Source organism: Geospiza fortis, unplaced genomic scaffold, assembly GCF_000277835.1.
Source record: "Geospiza fortis unplaced genomic scaffold, GeoFor_1.0 scaffold318, whole genome shotgun sequence".
Lineage (NCBI taxonomy): Eukaryota > Metazoa > Chordata > Aves > Passeriformes > Thraupidae > Geospiza > Geospiza fortis.
Genome location: NW_005054371.1, coordinates 112367 through 127270, shown reverse-complemented (window position 1 = coordinate 127270; position 14904 = coordinate 112367). Strand labels below are relative to the sequence as shown.

General features: G+C 37.7%; 1 protein-coding gene across 1 annotated transcript in view; it reads left to right on the top strand.

The window, feature by feature from the left end:
- The window catches only part of PAX3 (paired box 3), a gene marked incomplete at its 5' end in the record, with an annotated part of 73747 nt that extends 59535 nt beyond the window's left edge, over window positions 1-14212 (top strand). Inside the window, 3 exons of the mRNA XM_031060025.1 lie at window positions 821-1035; window positions 11814-12060; window positions 12588-14212. Coding sequence (XP_030915885.1) covers window positions 821-1035; window positions 11814-12060; window positions 12588-12622 — 497 coding nt within the window. The remainder of the gene's footprint in view (window positions 1-820; window positions 1036-11813; window positions 12061-12587) is intronic.
- Between the last annotated feature and the right edge of the window lie 692 nt (window positions 14213-14904).

Sequence of the window (14904 nt, the reverse complement as noted above, 5' to 3'; positions counted from 1 at the left end):
ATCCCCCTCCTGCCACTGCACTGGCCTCCTTTGCTGGAAGTGTCTGGTGTGATGTAGGAGACAGGTGCACTCTGTCTTTGTTGTGGCTATCAGTGCTGGAGCATTGGAACTTCTGTAAATACTCTGAATATTTATCTGAGGGTGGAAAAAACAGCTATTCAGACAACCTTGTTTCACATCAGTCAGTAGCCAGTCTCATTAGGGTAAAATTTTTTCTTAATGTTACCAGAAATTCTGTGATCTTTGATGGATTTGAGTGAGAGGGAACAGACCCTCAAATATAGGCTTTGTTAGATTTTAGTATTAAATAAAAACCTTATGAGTGAGATTTTATAAAATAATTTGTGTCCTCTTATTGCTTCATCCTTGAGATTTGGATCCTAACTCTCAGTGGAGGCTCTAATTGAGGGAACTTTTCAAAGCCTAGGGCTTCTCCTGTCCATTGCTTGACTTGATACAAGCCATGGTGGGATTTCTGAGCTGTGAGCAGGAGGGGAAAGATGGTCCTATAAGTAAATAAATATTTTCCTTTATTTTGATATATAGACATATTAAAAAAATTGCTGACAATATGTGCTCACTAAGGGTTGTCTGAAAACCACATGCCTATTGTTATGATATTTACAGTCTGTTTAAGAATTTTTTGTGTAAATTCACAGGCTGGTTAAATATCTAGCAAAATTATAGATTTACTTTTCTACTTAACCAGTATTTAGATGCAGGTTCTGATGCAGTTCTCTTAGGCTGAGCTTCACACAATGAACTTGTTATGCCAGAAGTAATGGAGGATAACATACCAACATATTTCTTCTGCTTCCAGCCGTGTCTGATCCAAGCAGTACCGTCCACAGACCTCAGCCTCTCCCTCCAAGCACTGTACACCAAAGCAGCCTCCCTTCGAACCCCGAGAGCAGCTCTGCCTATTGCCTGCCCAGCACCAGGCATGGATTTTCCAGCTATACAGACAGCTTTGTGCCTCCATCCGGGCCCTCCAATCCCATGAACCCTGCCATTGGCAATGGCCTCTCACCTCAGGTCAGTCCTGTGTTTTCAGACAGAGGATTTGCTGTATACCAGAACCAAAGAGTCTATTCCCTCAGGCCACAGTATAATGAATTGCCAAATTTAAACCATAATGTATTCTTTATATAAGCCACATGATTTCAGTTTGCTAGTTTCCTTTTCTTTTTTTTTTAAATATTTTTTCCTCCTACTGGCTTAATAAAGAGTCATAGCTTTTATTTAATTTCAACTGATTTATAATGGAATCATGCAGACTTCATGTTTTCATTCAGTTGTCAAGCATTTGTAATGTACTGCTCTTCTCCTGAAGATCCATGGCTAGGTACAGAAAACAGAGCTTGTATTTTTTCTGTGAATAAAATATCTCATTAAAATAACATCATCAAGATTTTACCAAGTGGTCCAGGAAAATTATGGGCAAGTTGTTTGAGAAGAGTTCCAAGGACTGAGAAATGTGTGTTGAGATGAGCTGTAATCGAGTTATAAATACATAAATTAGAAGTATTACTGCTCTTTGGCAAGATATAAATGCATGAATACCATAATTGTTTTTCTAATTTGCGTGAGCTCTTTTAAGGAAATCAGGTTAATAAATTGCCTTGATAATTGAGTGTCAAAAGATTGGTTACATTTTCCTACACACGGCATCTGTCTGAAGCTGACATTATTAGTTAAAGCTTGAATAGATGGTATTTTATTTTATTAGCAAGAGCTTTGCCCAGGTGCTTGGAAAGAGATGTCCACTAAATTCTGAGGAGTCACAAAGAAGATGCAATCTATAATTACAATCAGGAATCTCTTCAGGGCTGAAAGTGAGAGTTTTAACAGCTTTATCTGCTTTCTACCCTTTTTTCCTCTCAGTGGTTAGAAAAACAGAGAGAAGCTCAGAATGACACAAATGAAAAGTGAAAAGACAATTATACTCAATTACACACTAATCACTGACTATCACCACTGCCTAAGCAGGGAGAGGGCATTCTAATAGGCAGAAAATGAGATTTTAATGGCACAAAGGGTGGCCAAAATAACGACTCGTATATCTGTGCCTCCTTCGTTTTCTTCAACTTGTGGTTTGCATCTCGGGAGTGCAGTTCCTGGTTCCTGTGCAACGGTGATAACTCTGTGCAGCTGAAAAGTTCAAAGGCTCTGGAGTTGAAAAGAATGAATAACAAAGGCAATGAAATAAACATTTTTGCCCAAAGGCAAAAGTTCATAAACCCTTTTTTGTAACGGTAAATGTAATTAAGATTCACAGATTCCTATAGCATGGAGTGTGGTACAAAACTTCATGGCTTGAAACCTCAGGAAAAAAATGCCAACAGAAAAACAAACGGATGTACTTCCAACAAGACTTGAATAGATTTTGTTTGAAAGAATTCTGATTTCTATATGCAAACTTCATCAAAATCCATGACATTATATTAGTTGTTTCTTTTTTTTTTTTTTAATGGCTAGTTTCATAGTGTGCAAGGCTTCCACATTTTTGACATAATTATCTATCTGGTTTTCAATGTTAATCCATAAAAAGTAGTTGTTAGTGTCAGTTTAAATGTGTGTTGGTTCTCGTTATGGAAAATGTGGTCTCTTTTTTTCTCCTTTCACAAAGCTTTTATTGTCTGTGACACAGAAGTGGAGCACAACAACAGTAAAGAAGTCTTGTGATGGCTGGCTAAAATGGGACAAAAATGTGAGGCCAGGTCTCTTCCTGCCAAAGTCTTGCTGATTTGAGGTTTGATGTAATCAAAAGGAGATTCTGTGCTTTTTTACACCTAGCCCTGTCTTTACCCCAGGAGACTTCTGTTGCTTTATTGTTTGTTTATTTGTTTTCCTTAGACTTCTGAAACCTTTTTCTAACCCAGAGCTTAACACTTCTGGCTGTGTCCAGCAGCCCTACCAACAGATACAGCTAGGTTTGGGGGGATGCTGATCCCTTTAAAGTTGACATCATGCTTCCATTGCTCAGTGCATAAAGGAGGTTACTTATATCCATTTAGATTTGGAACAACTTCTTGGTAACTAAATGATTATCTTCAACAGATGTTAAAAATCTTCCCATCAAACAAACAAATGAAAAACCCAGACCTGAATTCATGTGGCATTGCCAAAAACTCCTCTATTCCAGTTTTGGTGCCTAAACAGTGAGTTAGAGACATGCATAAAATGTAGAGATGTATAAAGTGAATGACACATGCAGATTTTGTGTTTATATAATGCAGTAATACAGCCTCAAACGTAAATTGTGTGCAACAAATTGTGGGACTGTAGCAAACCAGTGAAACTGTTGATGCCCAAAGGAGCCTGAGCTGCTGGTCACAATGTTGGTGTGTGAAATGTCCCTTAGTTGTGGGGTGTGTCACTGTGCATCCCCTCTCCATGCTTCCTCAGGGCTCTTCCTGAGGTGCTGGAAGAGAGGCTGAGGTAAGGTAAAATTGAAGGCCAGCTCTGCATTTGGGGTTTCATGAAAAAGGAAAACAGGACTTTTCCTTCTGAGTGGGCATGTTGCACTGCCCTGCCTGTGTGCATGGAATTTAGATGAGAAAGAGAGAGGGTCTATTTACTAGCCAGTGCATTTTTGACCACAATAAATCTGGGTGTGTGAGCAATTAACATAATGTTTCCACCCATCCATGTGTCTCTTGCTGGCAAGTGCTCCTGACAAATTGAGTGTAAAGCTGAATTTGTGGTGACTGCAGCAGGGAGGGGGAAGGGGGGCTTTGTCTGAAGCCCAGATAATATTTTGTGATTAAGAAACCCCATCCTTAGAACATACAAAACAAAATCTTATACTAAGATACACAGGATCATATTGTTAAAGACTTAAACCTCTCTCTCCTCTTTGTCATTGATTTATTACAAATGAGGGTCTGACACAAAGACACCAGGGAAGCTTTATTTTCTATGTAGAATGGTTCCATTCTAACTTTTTTCTTAAATATGATGGACAAATATGGTGTTTAAGGCAAACACTGGTGAAGGTAGAAGATAAGCAGAGACACCTAGGGTGATGTTCGTTTGTTTTTATTGTGTTAGCCTTGAATTTTGGGGTGAGAGGGGACTGTATTTCTCAGTTCTAGGAAGCAGAATGCTCCATTTCATACCTGTCTTGCAAGCTGGGTGTTGAAAAGTTGTTGATCTTGTTTAAAAATAAGAGAACAGAAAGGGTTCCACCTTGTTTAATACTTTTTAACATTAAGACAAGATCTGCAGCTATCCTTCAGATGACTGATTATTCTCCTTGCTCATCTGGTTTATTCATTACTACCTGGATGTGGTGAGAGAACCCCTGTCTTGCAGGCATGCAATGGGTTGACTTTTGCTGAAAAAAGTCAGGGATTAATGTCTTGGGGAGATGGCAGCCTGGAGTGTTTGTATTTCATGAAAAAGCAACTCAACTGCAAGCATGCCATCTCAGCCAGGGCTCTTTAAATATAATGTCAGAAAAGAGATTATTAGTGTGTAATATATGTAAATTGCATATTTTTATGTTTTCTATGCCTATTATGCAGCTTCTTGCCTGTCATGAATACATTTATGGCAATATTGTATTTCCTTTTCAAATTAGGTTTTAGTTGCTCAGTGAATTTTCTTTTAACAAATGTTTTTTAACTCAGAATTATGAGGGGATAGCATATCTGGATGTTAATGTATGTACACAGGACTTAGGCATGCTTTTGGATTGGCATGGTACTTTATGATTAGTGGCCATCACTGGCTTTTTGCTATGAAGCAGAGCAGTGACTGCAGAAACACTTGTCTCCCACCCGCAGGTGTAAGGTCTTGGTGAAGGGCAGATTGTTTTAAAGACAGGATATCAGTATTTTGAACTGCTTCATTTAAGATAAGGAAAAAGGCTTTTCCGGTGTACATCAGCATCCCTTGACCTCCTCATGTGCTTTTTATTAGTGTGAGAGCAGCAGAGCTTGCCCTACACCAGGTCAGGCAGTTTGCTGGTTTGGAGAGTGCTGCTCTGGCTGCTGTGGATCCAGGTGGAGCAGCAATATTCTGCTGGGATTGCTGCCCACAAAGCTATGTGCTTCCTGTATTTAACCTGTAGGATATTTAACTTGTAGGATATTTAACCTGTAGGATAATCCAGGCTTAAACAGCACTTCAGTTTTAAGATTTTACTGGGAGAAGAGCAAACGTGTAACCTGTCTCCTGCTAGGCATAATTGTTTTTCCTCCTTGCCCTCTAGAAAACTTCTCAGATCTACTGTTTCCTCTTCCTTGCCTTCTCCCCCCATAATTGAATCAAACCCATAGCTTTAAAGGCTGCAGTTTGAAAATGGGAAGTGGATTGAATATTGAATTGGCTGTGTAGGAGATCATAACAGTCTTTAACAAAGTTTGCAGTTTCATGCCATTACCTGGAGCTCAGGAATAAGCTTGATAAGAAAATCCCAAACTTTTCCTTGAACAGTAGTAAAGAGGCAAGCTCTTTCAAGGTTTCTTTCTTCTACTGTCAAAACATTTCACTGCCTGAGTTTAAGAGTTACCCTGTAACTCCTTTTGGTGAGATGGATCTTAGGCAATGGGCTTCTCTTAAGTCTTTGAGAGCACTTGGTTTTCATTAACCTGACGTATGGAACTGATGGCAGCTGTCGAATCAGTTAGATATGTTCATATTGTCTTGTTAACTCTGTTTTTAGGGGAGGCACAGGAACCAGGGCTAAAAATTTTCATTCCCTCATTAAGAGGGACAAGAGCAGTGAAAAAAGCAACTATTAAAGCATTTTACTTTTCCCCATACCTTCTGTTGGATTACCTTGAGCTGGTTGCCCACAGAAACATTTAATTTGGGTTCAAGTCCCACAGCATTGAGAAGCTCATGATCTTTGGCACGATGCACTTGGCTTTGAGAGCTCTTTGCTTGATGACCCAAGAACATGAGACAGGGCATAGATTCCTTAGTAAGAAAGTTAATTCACATGACACAATCTTCATGAACACGAGTTTTTCTTCTTTTTTTAAATTTAAAGCTCAGACAATGGGGTTAATTATTTTTTGTTTCTCTGAGTAAAATAGATGAGATTCAATAGTATTGTAATTGTTACTGAGTAAAAATAACTACAAATATTATTTATTTTGTAAACATACTCATATTTTATATAAAATATTCTATATCTTATAGAAGTATACATTTTTAAATAACATATTTACTAAATACATTAATATAGCAGAAAAAAGAAACAGGTGACTGTTTAAACTGTATCTTTTTGAATGTCCACCTTAACTTTTCTCTTTTGGTTTGTTTTGCTTTCAGCCATAACAAATCCATATATCCCAATTGTTGAGGGAAGGTGTGCGAGAGCTGAGCTAGTGACAGCTGGGTTGGTGCTCATAATAGCCAGAATCCTTCTTTTGTGTTTGGGGCTGAGTAGAAGGTGGGAGGAGGAGAGTTCACAGGAAAGGAGCAACCTAATACCAAATTAGGCTTGTTATGAATTCTTTTGAGTAATATTGCCATAGTTGAGAATTTAAAGTCATGAGACTCTAGTCTCTGGGGCTGCCTGAAAAAGTTGTGAGATGTTTAATTGCACAGATCTGCTTATATATTCATAAAATATGAGTATATGTTCATCTTTGAGCTTCGTTTTAAGAAGTCATCTTTGGTTGCTTTTCATACCAGGGGCTCAAGCATTAGCTGATCGTAGAATTATTTTGGTGATGTTACCAAGTTCTGGGACTCTGTGATTTAGCACTTTAAAAAAGACATGATTTTTGTGACAGACTGTAGTAATGTTTTGAAAATTGGCAATTTTCAGTAGGTAAAAATGTATTTAATGAAAGAATCAAGTTATCCTCCTAATTATAGGAAGTGGTCCTAAATGAGCAATAGTGCACTTTCTCTAATTCCAGTGTAGGTACCAGTGATACCTGGTGGTGTGAAATCAGTATCAGTTCTCATTGATACACGTATGCAGAGGATCAGATCATCAATGTCCAAAGTCAGGATATTTGCTCTTATTTTCATCAACCAAGTATGTGGTTGCCAGCTCTTGCCATTTGGCAAAAAATTGCTTTCTGTCAGGTTTCTTGTATTCAATAGAAATATTCATATATATAAAATGAATCAGCAGTGTGGTTCTAGGATCCTAGAGCTATAGATCCATATAGCTAATTAGCTTTAATTAATCCTCTAAAATCTCTCATTATGGTGAGTGATAACAATCCTTTTTGTGCTCTTTCTTGTGCAATATTTTGTTTTTTGAGAGATTTCAGTGAAGAGAGCTAACAGCAGGTAATGCCATTCATCTCGGAAGGAGTTTAAAATTTTCAGTGTTAGTGATGAATGAGGGTATCTGACCCACATCTGTTTTACATTAGAATGGAACATTGCCCTGACATCGTTAGGAGCATTTGTCAAGATTCCCTGGACAGAGCTTCTGTAAATTACATGCTGCAAATGTGTCAGGGTCAGATAAGAGGATATCATTAACTGTGCTAAAGTTTACTCATGGTTCTGTCAGTTCAACTTAATATGTTAACTGCCAACCATTTTCCTTGAGCTGTTTCATTAAATCTTTCATTCACAGGAGGGGAAAAATAGTATCACTGTACCCAAAAAAATATTGCACATGTTCTTTTCTCATAAATCATATTAATTGCAGGCATGGTCACAAAGCATATTAAACACAAGCATGCGTAAATGAATTAAAACATGTGAGAATTTTATTGTGCCTATGGAGGGTCCTACATTCTCAAATACTAACCATGTTAACAGCCAGAATGTTTCATTTCAATAAAATAAGTTGGTTTTTTTAATGTAATTTAATGGCCTTTATTTTGATGATAATAGAAGTATTTTCCAGCAGCTGATAATGGACCAGACATTGTGTTCATGCCTTTAAGGCTTTCATCCCTCGAGTTCTCTTTCTCGATGGTACCCTCAGCTGGTGATTCTGTGCTGACTCCACCAGCAAGGGATTTGTCCTAGTGAATATTTTGAGTTGCTTCAGATGTGTTCTAAAAACTTCTCTGCAGACTTTGGTTGTAGCAGTCCACTGTGTTCTGTTTGCTTATTCCTAATTTCACCTTTGTTTTCAAATGGAGTGATTTCATCAATTATATATTGTATTTTATTGTATAAGCACAAAGACTGTGCCTTAACATTCCTATGTGTGTTTTGTAAAAGGTGAGAACAAAATATATTTAGCTAAAAAACTTAAATCTGATTTTTTTTTTTTTGCATTTATGGGAGTTCTACTCTAAAACAAATAGAATAGTTATTGTGTCACTTTAATGCAGTGTTAGTTCAGCCCTTGGATTCTGGGTCAGTGAGGCTGATAATTACAAATTTAGCTTTCCCAAAGTGATTTAGAAGGAAGCACATCTTTTCCAGCAATTTGGATGGTATAGAGATTGAATAAATTTATTTTCTACCTTAACTATTCTAAAGCAATCATATTTGTTTTCTTAGAATAGAACTATACTGCTTCATACCCACAGAAGATCTGAGCTGCAAAATCCACATCCTTGTGTGTCTCCTGTGCAGCTAAGTTGAGGGTGCTGAGCATCTTGCAGACATGGCCCGTTAATGGATTTCTAATTGATTAGGTGAAAGTTAGCCATGCCCTTCCTGTAACTCCTTGTATGGGTGAGAAGGTCATGGCACATACCGTAGCAAAGACTCCTGCCCTGAGGCTACTTCTCTTGGAGCTTTCAAAACAGACATGACCAAAAATCGAATTATTTAGATACTAATCAACTGCAGGATGATTCTGAAGGCCTCTGAGGAAGATATTTCTGGGAAGTTGGTTACTGTTCAGACTTCAGTTTTCTCCAGCTCCGAGACAGACAGTGAGTTCTGCTCCAGAATATTTACTAGTGAGTTCTGCTCCAGAATATTTACTAGGTGCACGTGCACTTAATAAAATTATGCCTAATTATTTTCTAATTTAAAAAAAGTTAAAGTAAGTCTCACTAAATGCTAATTTTCATTTGTCAAAGAAAAGAAATCTCAATCTAAATAGAGTTGCTACTGGTGTTTGAGTGGCATTTGAGATTCTGTCTGGAGCCAGGTTTAAATTCCAAGACAAATCTCCAATTTTAAAATAGCTTCCCGTCTGAAAGTTTTTGAGCTCACTCTTTTTGCTGGCAAAGTCCAAATAATTTTGTCTTGGGTTTTATTCTATTGAAAACATTAATTTAAAACAAACCTCTAGTTGAAATCCGCAGTTGGTAAAATAGTTATTTACCCAAATTAGCAATTGGTTCTAAAAGTGCTGGCAGCCAAGGCAGTGATGTGAGAGCCCTGAGGCACAGAGGATGAGCCCAGCCCAGCCCCTTCTCTCTGCTCTTGAACTTGGAACAAAACGTGGGGAAGTCCTGCAAGTATCGGTGTCACACTGGCCCTGCACGGCAATGCAAAGGCTTGTGCACTTGAGATTTCTGACAAACCCCTGTGCAACTTAAACTGTAGTCAAAACCATTATACTCCTGCCAACATAAATATTTCCCAAAGTAGTAATTTTCAATGTAAATGTTTAAGTTATCCCTTTATTTTTTTTTTTTTTTAGTTCTTTCTCTTTTAACCCTACTAGTGTTAATTTCAAAGGACAAGGGTTAATATAACCTGAATGAACATAGGTTCTAATGCTGTGTCCTGCTGATGCATGTCAGGTCATTAACCATGCTACATTTTTGACCATATCAAATTCCAAAGTTTTAAGAAAAATATTTGGAATTTCTGAAACAAAAAACTTGCTAAAATAATAGAAAATTTAAAGTTTTCACAACCAGTTATTAGAACAAAAACTTGAGAGCCCAGTATTTTCAACTTTTGGCACAAAATACAGATAACATGATTTTTCAATTTGTGATGATTTCAGAGTTGTTTTATTATTAACCACAATTATCTTTATTATTATTTCATATTAATTATTTATAGATTTATTATTATTTATTAACCAAAATTATTATTATTATCTTTTAACAGGTTTTGGGCATTGAATGTATTTGTTGAATTAAATAGTAAATATCTTACATCCTGAATCCAAATTAATCTTGTTTTTATAAACAAAAGTTTGTAAAAATCTTTTTAAAGTTGTAAGATTTCAATATCTGAATGCAGTCTTTGCATATATTTTGGAATTTTTTTTGCATGACTACTTCAGTTTGTGAAACATTCAGCAAATACCACTGGTTAAACTCATGTTTTTCAGCTCAGTGAATCAGAAGTGAATATTCCAGTGCTATATGTAGTAACTGAACTTCCTTCTCAGCATTTTTTTTTCAGTGAGATATTTGGGTGCATTTAATGCAAACATACTTTGTGTTTTCAATGCAGGGATCTGAGATTCTCTTTCTGAGCTACTCTGTTTCTACTTCTTGCTCTTTTCCTAATCAGACATGTAAAAACTGGGCAGGTCTTCTTTCCTACCTAAATTACTATCTCTGGATCATATTTCATCTGTTTATTAAGGAAAAACCCCAAACCAACAAAGAAGCAAACAACTCAGAGCTGGAAACACAAGCTCGCTGCAATAATAATACTTTTTAGTTTGTGATGGAAAATAAGTACAATTTCAGGAGGAGCATCAGAACCTGAGGAAAAAGATCTGTTTTTATGAGATTTAATTTAGTCTATTAAAAATAGACTCCAATTTTAAAAATCTCTCTTTAGTTTATGGCAAGAATTGCTGCAAAGCAAAATGATTATCAAATAGCACATGTCAGATAATTGTAATGCCTTTTTGGAGCAAGAACAGCCTGTAAATTATCACAATATGCAGTTTTGGCAGAAACTATATGTCACCCATCTATTAGAAGCTGCAGAATGTTTGTCAGGCTCTGATATGCAGTTTATTTCAGCAAAAAGTAAGCAAATCTCAGTCATACACTTATTTTCAAAATGTTCTACAGTGGTGTACCAGGAGAGGAAATGTTCACCAACTTGTAGTGGGAGAGATTTTTGAACAACAAGAACTTTTCTCTGTAGTTTTGTGCTTGAAAATGCAGATGCTTTTGAATTTTTTTCTTGCTCTTCTACTGGAAATGATGGCCTGGGGGGCTGGGCTTTTATAGGGACAAGCATGTATTTTCCAGTAAACTCTTTTCAGCTACTGATTTCGTAACTGTCCCTGTAGAAGCAGTTTAATAAAGGAGTCACAGCTGACTTGAAGTTGCTCTGGACTGCCTGACCGTTTCTGTTGTGTGCTCTAACTCAGATGCTGGAATCAATAACTGCTGTTACGACCAGCACTTTATTCTTGCACATTCACTTCTTTACAGCACACAGGGCATGCAGCACTGGGGGTACTCTGCCCCTCTCCCTACCCCAGAACATCAGGATTCTGTGGGGCTCTTTGTTACTTCTACCAGTAGTGCTACTGGGATATGCTCCAAACTGATTTCACTGTAATGGTTGCTGATCTTGGAGAAGAAAATTGTGTGAGCTTTTTCACAGCTTTTTATGTTTGTAGATCATGCAGGACATCATAGTTAAACTTTGTTCTCTTTTTGTTCTCTTATAATTTCATCCTCAAGGAATAAACATCTGCAGAACTCCCAGCTGGGGCTGAGATCAGGCACTTGAAAACCATAAAAGTTAAAATTTATTCCTTATTTGCCCCAGTATCGCTTCTTATTGCTTGCTAGCCATCAGATTTTCTTTTGGTGGATGATGCAACCAAATTCTACTTCCTCTTGGGATTAGCTACTCAAAGCACAGTTCAAGTATCAAGTCTACCTGGTTTAGGAAATCAAATTATAGATTTGAGAACTTCTGTGGTTCTGTAAGCAATGGAGTTCTTAATCTATTTTAACTCTTTCTATTATTCTGCTTTCTAGGTAATGGGACTCCTGACTAACCACGGTGGTGTGCCTCACCAGCCCCAAACTGATTATGCCCTGTCCCCTCTAACTGGGGGCCTGGAGCCCACCACTACTGTGTCAGCCAGCTGCAGCCAGAGGTTAGAGCACATGAAGAGCTTAGACAGCCTGCCCACATCCCAGTCCTACTGCCCACCAACCTACAGCACCACGGGATACAGCATGGACCCCGTCACGGGCTACCAGTACGGCCAGTACGGCCAAAGTGAGTATGGCACATTGGCACTGGGAAGGGCACCCAGCTGCCCACAGACTGAGCTGTCTGTCTGTCTGTCTGTCTGTGAGGAAGGGAGTTCTGAGCAGAGATCCTCAGGGCTCACTGCTACTTCTCCTCAAAGCCATGCACTGGTGAGATAGCTGATTGTTCAAGCAGGATTTCTGCTGCATAATTATTTTCTTAAGTGATGTCAACAACATCTTGATGTTATTAATTGTTGAGACATGAAACCTGATTGCCATTAGGTAAAACATAAGAGTTGTCCAAAATGAAATAACCGCTGGCATTCCACTATTAGAAACACATGTTCTTAATGAGGTCAGCTCAAGAATCATTACAGTATATAATCCCAGATACATAGAGTTTTGTCAAACTTGTCCTAGGAATAAAAATATTAGTCCCTTTCCTTTGATACATCAGTATTAAATATGACATTGTCAACCTGTAGTTGGCATGGCCCCATGCTGTGAGGTTGTCACAGCATGACTTAAAAAGCTTCTTTTGCTTTTTTGCAGGTGCCTTTCATTATCTGAAGCCAGATATTGCATAAATGAACTGTCCACTTCAAGTTAAAGCTGGTCTTGTTTTCCGGTCTCACTCCAAGGCTTGGATATGAGGGATCTTCTCAACACAGTGCAGCCTAAACTGGGGCAGTCCCACTGAGAGAAACAAGCTTGTTATATTCTCTCCAGTCATAGCTTTTAGTAGATTTTTGAAGGCTGGACAAAGCTATACAGAAGACAAAGGCCAAAAGCAATAATGAATAAATGTGACATGCTTCATTATGAGTGGGTATACAAAACAGAGCAGTATTTAACATCACAGCCTGGCAAATATTCCATTTTTTTTGTTGTTGTTGAAATTAATGTGCATTGATTGGGACAAATGGAACATTTCGAAACTAAACTTAGAGCAGTTGAGCTCTGTGTACTCTGACTCATCTGACATCCAGTGCTGACTTTAGTCTAACTTTAAAACAGCTCAGTTTCTGAAGCAAGGTTGGAAGAGCCTCTCACTGTACACACTGGAAATTGTCATCAAGAGGAAACGTCACAGTCCCTAGGAAGCTGGATAAGTGTGAAAGACTTCCCGAGCAACTCATTGGTTACCTTGCTGTGCTTTTGTAATCACCTTGTCAATAAACGTCACTCACAGGTTTGGCTTCACCAAGAGAGGAGATCTTGTGTAACATGGAACCCAGATTTTACCTTTTTGTATGTGTTTTCCCAGTGTGTTTTACCTTTTTAAACAAATATGGGAGACAAAAAACCCCACCAACAACGCGACTGATTTTTCACAACTGCCTAGCAATGTGCAATACTGTGTACCTCACACAAACTTTGGGATCATCCAAAGTCATAGATATAGAATCAGAACTATATTTTTGCAGGTACTTTTATTTTTGCAGTGCATAATTCCTGACGATAAAATACAGAAATGTTGCAGTCTGCTGGATTACTGAAATCCAGCTTGCTAATCATGATTTAAAGGTCATCTTCAGGAAACAATAGGAAGAAATTACGTTTACATGTTTTTTAGTGCTGTACAGGACATAGAGATGGACCTGTATTTGACACATCTGTTTAAATTATACAGCAATATCCAATATAGACAGTATAATTATAGGAACCAAGGTTTACAAGAAGTTTGCATCGTGACATTTTAGAATGTCAATAAATTTGTGTTTTGTGATGTTGAGAGGAAGAGGACGATGGAAGGTGGGATTATTTATTTCTCTCTATTCGTGGAACAAAGAGGGAGGCAGAACACAAATACATTCCTTTTAGAGTTAAGGACTATGAAGTAGTGAGTTAGACTAGGTTCAGTACAGAGGTTAGTTCACACAACGGTCTTAAGGGTGATGGAAAAATGAAATATTATCTTTGTGTTGCAGCCTCTACAACAAAATGTGTTGTAAAAAAAAGAAAAACCCAAACAAACAAACAAAAAAAGAAAAAAAAGAAAACAAAAAACAAATGTCTTTCATGTAAAAAGTTCAGTAAATATTTACTATTTATAATGAATAAACATTATGAAGACTTTCAAAGCACTGATGATTTTGTCCTAAAATGTAGTATTGTGATAAATACATTGATACATTTTAATCTGAATATCATGAAGAAATAAACCATGTTATCTTTGATGCAGCCTGTATTCGTTATATGAGTGTATTCTGCACACATCCTGGGCTGGGGGAGCATTGGGCAGCCTCTGTGCCCAGGTGCTGCTTGTGTGCCCTGTGGAACTCTGTGTGTGGCTGGCTGTGTGTGACATAATGAACTTTGCATTTTCTGAGCACCGTGGGTACCAGTAGTGCATCTGCCCAACAAGGGAAAAGCCCTTGCCATGCATTCAAAATGAAATAGCATAGGTTTAAACCCAGCACAAGTAGGGCAATTGGGATGGCTTCAGAAAATGCAGGGACTTTGTAATCAGTTATGGGTGGTATCTGTCCTGAATTATATTTTTTTTTCCTCAGAAGCCTCAAGAATTTTTTAATAGGCCTACACACAAACTGATTGTAACATGGAGAAGACCCTTCAAAATGGGTGGAGTAAATTTTACTGCCAAATCAGTGTGCAAGGGAATTTTACTTCACCCCAGGCTTGGAGAACATTTAATTTCCTCACTATTTTGTAGGGGATGTAACCACCTTTAATTTCTTTCTGCCTTTTTTTCTGTGTGCATTTTATTTTTATTTTGTTCTTTTAAGTCTAGCCCTTTTCCCTCAGAAAAGGAAGGAATATATTTCTTGAACAGAGGCCATTAAAAAAGGGGAAAGGAGATTTCTTTTTTTTTTCCTTTCCAGTTTCTGTTTCTCTGATGCACTTT